Source organism: Branchiostoma belcheri, unplaced genomic scaffold (assembly GCF_001625305.1).
Source record: "Branchiostoma belcheri isolate BF01 breed outbred unplaced genomic scaffold, Haploidv18h27 scaffold2, whole genome shotgun sequence".
Lineage (NCBI taxonomy): Eukaryota > Metazoa > Chordata > Leptocardii > Amphioxiformes > Branchiostomatidae > Branchiostoma > Branchiostoma belcheri.
Genome location: NW_017803490.1, coordinates 8271593 through 8278236, shown reverse-complemented (window position 1 = coordinate 8278236; position 6644 = coordinate 8271593). Strand labels below are relative to the sequence as shown.

The following is a 6644-nucleotide window of genomic DNA, read 5'->3' as shown; positions in this document are numbered from 1 at the left end:
CAATCAAAATGTGAATAAATCTTATACTACATGTACCATGAAAGTTCATCTGTGTTCGTAGTTACATGTTACATGTTTAAAGTTAAAAATTTTGGTCCAACACAAAAAATTCTCTCACAAGCTTCACTGGGTCAGTCTACCGAGGAAGACTGGTCGGAAGCTCTAGGTGAGAGAATTGTTGTGTTGAACCAAAAGTTTTAACTTGACGGAGTAACTTAACATAATATGCCATATTGAGAACTAGGTGTCTTTCACAGATTTTGTGTGCTTGTAATTTGTACAGTAGTATTGATTTAAAAGTAAAATTTAGTGTAGGAGAAAGCTCCAAGCAAGACTAAAGTTTAAACATTTCTTCCCAATTTCTGCTAACAAAATTGATAAAGTTTCTTTTTTTTTATACTTCATCAGGTTTAAAAACAAAATGGCGGCCAGAGGTTCTCTTATCCCATGGGTCACTGCGGTGCTGGGGCTAGTGCTCATGCGCATCAGCGTCCAGGCACAGGACAATAACAACGAATGGATCATCAATGGGCTCAGAGGTACGCATGCACCACCCAAAAGAAATATATAGAGATCCTGATCAGAGACTCTGATAACGTGTTAGGGTGGCTTCCCGTTTACAAATCCTAAATTTCAAGTCAATCCTCGACATTTACTAGAAAGGTAACATTTGTAAAGCAAATGCAGAATGTTTACCTCCGCATATGGTCTGCTCTGTTAATTCTTACTGAAGCATATTCATATATAGAAAATCTAAATCCCTCCTGCTATAAAATTGCAACATGTGCTAACCCAACACCAGTTACCATGGTCATAGACGTCTGGTTCTGGTCATTGACCTTTTGCATCTAGAACGTAAGAAGAAGAAAACACAGCAAAAACAATATGTTTTCCTTCGATAAACATAATTAACTCGTGAGTGGCTTTCATCCTCCTTTTTGCTGTGAAATCATGGGCGTAAATTTTTGAGGTCCATTCAGAAGTTGAACCTGTAGTAGACATATACTAGTAGTACATCACATAAAATAGTGTGTATAGTTAAAGTGTTAGAGCTTTAGTGTTTTTCCCTCTTTGTTCATGGCCTTTACTAATAGCTTGTAAGAGCATATACGTACAATAAATGTCATTCATTCATTCATTCATCCATTCATTCATTTATTTATTCATTCATTCATTCATTCATTCATTCATTCATTCATTCATTCATTCATTCATTCATTCATTCATTCATTCATTCATTCATTCATTCATTCATTCATTCATTCATCCATTTCAGACTTACCAGTACAGCCAGTTGCCTTCTGGCCGCTCAACAAAGACTACGAGGGAAGGGACGTCAGCGGAAACGGAAATGACGCAGTCCTCATGGAAAACGTCGTCCTGGACCAAGGCCCTCTGGGACAAGATGGCGGCTCCTACTTCTTCCAGGGCAGCCTGAGTTCTTACGTAGAGTTCCCAAACAACGGGAAGCTGGACACCAAATACTCCATCACCATCGTAGCAGCGGTCTATCCTCTAGCCGCCGCAGCAGGGCCCATCCTGTCATATGTTTCACCAGGTTAGGCAAAGGAAAGAAAGCTTGATGTTGATATATAGATAATGACTAAACCATTTCCTTATTCGGTTACCATTTCCTTATTTGGTTACCATTTCCTTATTTGGTAAGCCTTTCCATATTGGGTAACCCTGTCCTTATTTGGTAACTATTTCCTTATTTGGCAACAATTTTCTAATTTGGTAATAATTTCCTTATTTGGCATTCGTTTCCTTATTTGGTAACCCTTTCCTTATTTGGTTACCATTTCCTTGTTTAGTAACCATTTCCTTATTTGGCGACCCTTTCCTTATTTGCCAACCATTTCCTTGTTTGGCAAAAATTGCCTTACTTTGGTAACCCTTTTCCTATTTGGCAACCATTTCATCATTTGGTTACCATTTTCATATTTGGTAAGCATTTCCTTATTTGGCAATTATTTCCTTATTTGGCAAAAACTATCATGGTTGGTCCCACCAGGTCGCCTGGGGGTGATGCTGTGGCCCTACACGGACGGTACGGGCACCAACCTGATGTTCCTTCCGCAGAAGGACACAGAGTACTCCTCACCTAACCACTCCCAACAGGGGCTGGAACTCAACGAATGGAACCTCGTGGCCGCCTCTTACGAATACAGCACAGGTACGTTTCAAAATTATAAAAAATGCGTTGTGATTGTTACAGTTAAGATTATATCAGCATGAAATGGGCCCTAACGGACATTATTATAACGTCACTGCAAACACACAATAATCAATGAAATAAAGTCAAAACTTTCTGTGCTAACACTGGAATGGATTGCGGCTTACCCAAAATTTTCGGCTGACTCCTTCTACTCTTGGAACGTCACGTCAGAGACATACGTGCCAGATAACTTGTGTCGCCCCCCGTCTCGGTTACAGGCGCAGTGACCATGTGGGTGAACGGTCGACAGGTCTACTCCGGGACCTTCACGTACCCCGGTAACCTGGCCACCTACGGGCGCCGTCTGCGCGCGGGGCATAACGGGAACGCGGCCACCACGTTCCAGGGTAGACTGGCGTGCCTGCAGGTGTACGACCAGGCGCTGTGGCGGGAAGCCATCCAGGCCGCCATAGATGCCTGCCCCTACCATGGTAAGTCAAATCTTAAGAAAAACTAGATGTTAACCTTCACATGGTCTAGCCTAACAATATACTAAAAGTACTGCTCTGTTTCTTCTTACTAATTTAAAACATATACATTGTAACCTCTTGCACCTTGCTACATAATGTAACACTACACCATACATCACCAGTTACCATGGTGATAGATGTCTGGTCCAGGTCACTGACCTCAAAGGCACATGGCTATAGAACTGGGTCAAAGGTCCCTAGAAGTAGCCTGGAGTCTAGCCTTGTTAGCTTTGGTCCGCTCCCCAAGTTACAGTTGGCGGGGAGCGGATCTTGGGGAGCAGACTAAAGCTAACAAGGCTGGACTCCAAGCTACCCTAGAAGCTGGTATCGTCTCCCGTCTCCATGAAAAGGTGACTGATTTACCTCCTTTATCCACAGATCCTCCCGTAGCGATGGTGAGGAAGTTCGGGGACAAGTGTTACGGTCTCTCCGCGCCGGCTGCCATCAAGAACCACAGCGAGGCCTCGGCAACCTGCAAAGCCATGGGCGGCAGCCTTGTAAAGGTACTAGTCTCTATTGGACTAACTACGCTGGCTATATATAGGAGAATATTTGCCAGGGGAGTTTGGCCGCCTTGTAGGTTTGATTCGCCTTCGGAAGGAAAGAAACTACCTCCCCGCGGCCTGACTCCCTTGGCCAATTCTACTCTCTTTTTTGCCGAATTCCACGATCCGTATTCCCGTAGACAGGCCTGGTGGAGGCTATCAAGGTGCATGTATGCCTATACACTATCTGCCTTCACAATCTTATCTTTCCAGTTATTCCTCCAATCGTTTTCATCCTTCCTTCTTTTTGCCTTTTACGTTCTTCCCTTCTTCTTTCTAAGCTATAGGCTAGCCTCCACCAGGCCTTCCTACGGGAATACGGATCGTACAATTCGGCAAAAAAGAGAGTAAAATGGGCCAAGGGAGTCCGGCCGCGGGGAGGTAGTTTCTTTCCCTCCGAAGCGGCCCAGTCAAACTAACAAGGCGGCCAAACTCCCCTGGCAATTATTCTCCAGACCTATATGTAGCCAGCGTAGTTAGTCTGGTAGAGACTACATACATGCCGATAAACTATCTGTCTTCACAGTCTTATCTTTCCAGTTATTCTTCCAATCCCTTCCTTCTTACCCTCTTTTTGTCTTTTAAGTTATTCCCTTTCCTTTCTTAGCTATACACAGTAAGGAAAATCACCCATTACCCACCCCCTGAGTTCTAAAAACACCAGAATAGCGCTAACAAAACTTTACACTAAGATTGGAGTCTAAAGCCCAAACCAAAATTTTCACAGCTTTACATAGGATATATAAAGTCCGACCAGAGAAGTAGTTACATAATAATTACCTGCATCTTTACTTAACAGGTTTCAGACGACAATGAGCACAACATCCTGAAGACCTTCATCAAGGAGAGAAATGACGTGACACACTGGATCGGTGTAGCCGTCTCCACCGGACCCTGGTCTCCTGCCTACGAAGATGGGACAAAAGTGAACGGTACGTAACATTAAACAAAAATAACTTATATTAAGTAATAGAGAGATGTAAAAGCAGGACGTTCTACTACAGTAACAATACCTTTTTCATTGCACTAAAGACAACATTAATTATCATATGGTAATCAGAGAATGATGGACATAATTCTATAGGAATGTTAAGATGATGATGGGAGGATAACTTAGAAGCATTGTGTGCGAGCTTGCGTTATTACTGAAGGGAGATTGTAGAAGCCAAGTAAAAAGGAAACCTTTCACATGAAGCCATTGTCTTCACGCACCTAGTACAGCATCTCTTATCTCAGGGTTAGAAGCATCAATGCTCGGGACAGGTTTGTGTTCCTGCTTGAGGCCGCCAGGGATTCTACCTACAGATACAGAAGCCTTTAGATTCAAGTCAACAAATTTAACCACAATGCCATCCTTTCCACAGGCCAGTGGCAGCCGTGGGCGGGCGAGAAGGCGGAAGAGCTGTGCGTGTCCATGGACAAGGAGATGGGGTGTGACTGGGCGCCGTATCCCTGTTACTGCAAGCAGGCCTTCGTCTGCGCATCAGGTAACCATAGCGACATGTAACCATAGTGACGGGTAACCATAGTAACGGGTAGCCATAGTAACGGGTAACCATAGTAACCGGTAACCATAGTAACAAGCGTGTCCATGGACAAGGAGATGTGAATGGGTTATGGTTAGGATTAGGTACGATTCTGGATAGTCTCCAAGTATCCAAGAACGTAAACTTACCCCAGGCACGGTTCTGGATACGTGAAGAGCTGGAGACTATCCAGAACCGAGCCTGAGCATGGTTCTGGACAAAGCATGGTTCTAGATACAACAGTTACCAATAGATTGGTCCCAGGCATGGTTCTGGATACGCGAGGACTATCCAGAACCTATGAATAAAGCCTGGATCTAGATACAACACTTACCAATCATTTAAAATCAACATCACGTTGCTTTGTTGTTTTACATTGCCATGTAGATTATTACGAAGCCGAATCGCCTGACGACAAGTGCAGTAACTGTGTGAACGGCGCCACCTGTAAGGGTTGTTTCAACTCCCTCATCACCACGTGCGACTGTCTGCCGGGGTTTGCGGGAGAAAGGTGTGAGATCGGTGAGTATTCATGTTTTATTTGTATCATATTTACTTTTCAATTTTATCAATTCTATATATTTTAACTGTATCATATATATATAGCTACCTTTCCCATGTTCAATATTGACTGAAGGAAGCCTAATTTAGTTACCCCGTGTATGGGTTCTTTTGTTGTCGGTATGTCTGTAGCTGTGTTCTGTAGTTATTTGTACATGCTAGGCACTCCGGGGACACTGACAGGAAGTTAGATCAAAGGCACCAGATAAGACTATCTTATGCCCTGTCTTAATTTCATGCTATATGCTATGGTAAAACTTTTTTTTCATATTTGTGCATTCTTAGATGCACTGAATGTTCTTAGATATATATGGCATGGTAGTGAGAGATGCATTCTAAACATGGCTATTCTATCAATATACTACGTGTATTACCATTGGAACCATTTAACAAAATTTGGTTATCATTTTATTGCAGATATAGACGAGTGTGACTCGAATCCGTGCCAGAATAACGGGCTGTGTGTGGACGGGGCGAACTCATACGGCTGCCAGTGCACTCGGGGGTACACTGGACTAAACTGCGAAATCGGTAAGGGCTCTTTTGTATACAGAACCTGAAGGGGCTACATGGTATATAGAACCGTCCCCATCTAGTTCTATGCATGAACGGGTTACATTTTATACAGAGCCGTGCCTATCTAGTTCTTTGCCTGAACTGGTCTGGGTTTGGATTAGGATAAGGCACGGTTCTGGATTGTCTCCGCTTATTCAAGAACAAAGATTATTCAAGATTTGCCCCAAGGCACGGTTCTTGATACTCGTGGACTATCAAGAACTGTGCCTGATCATGGTTCTGAGGCTTGTCACGTGACTTCTTTGAAGTGTGACGTCAACTCTGGGTCGAAGGTATCTGGTAGACGATGTCGGCCCCCGTCGCGGTTGAGTGAAGGGTGATGGGCTCTGATGTAAATAGCCTCACTCAATTGCGACGGGGACCGACATCGTCTACCAAATACTAGGGAACTACCAACACACTCAGATGAAAGTTCATGATTTTTATCCAGCTGTTTTGTTTCCCATTCCACAGAAATAGACGAGTGCGAGTCGTCGCCGTGTCAGAACGGCGGGTCGTGTATCGACCATATCGGCTGGTACAGCTGCAGGTGCACGCCGGGATTCCTGGGCAGCGACTGTGAGATAAGTACGTTACTGTTATATGAAAGAATGTACAACCCCACCCTCAACAGGGAAGGGGGGGGGGGGCTACGGGTCGATCTTTCCGGTACTTGGGATTTGGCACTCCCAGCCCCGAGGACAGACAACACTTAAGCTCCTGTTCTGTATAACAGGAGTTTTCTGACTAATTTGCATTATCTTGTCTT

General features: G+C 43.9%; 1 protein-coding gene across 1 annotated transcript in view; it reads left to right on the top strand.

Moving 5' to 3' along the window:
- The first annotated feature begins 421 nt into the window (after positions 1-421).
- The window catches only part of LOC109468834, a 9130-nt gene continuing 2907 nt past the window's right edge, over positions 422-6644 (top strand). Inside the window, exons 1-10 of the mRNA XM_019767174.1 lie at positions 422-539; positions 1277-1558; positions 2015-2176; positions 2437-2649; positions 3067-3191; positions 4033-4165; positions 4598-4720; positions 5147-5281; positions 5738-5851; positions 6350-6463. Of these exons, the coding sequence (XP_019622733.1) occupies positions 422-539; positions 1277-1558; positions 2015-2176; positions 2437-2649; positions 3067-3191; positions 4033-4165; positions 4598-4720; positions 5147-5281; positions 5738-5851; positions 6350-6463 (1519 nt within the window). The remainder of the gene's footprint in view (positions 540-1276; positions 1559-2014; positions 2177-2436; positions 2650-3066; positions 3192-4032; positions 4166-4597; positions 4721-5146; positions 5282-5737; positions 5852-6349; positions 6464-6644) is intronic.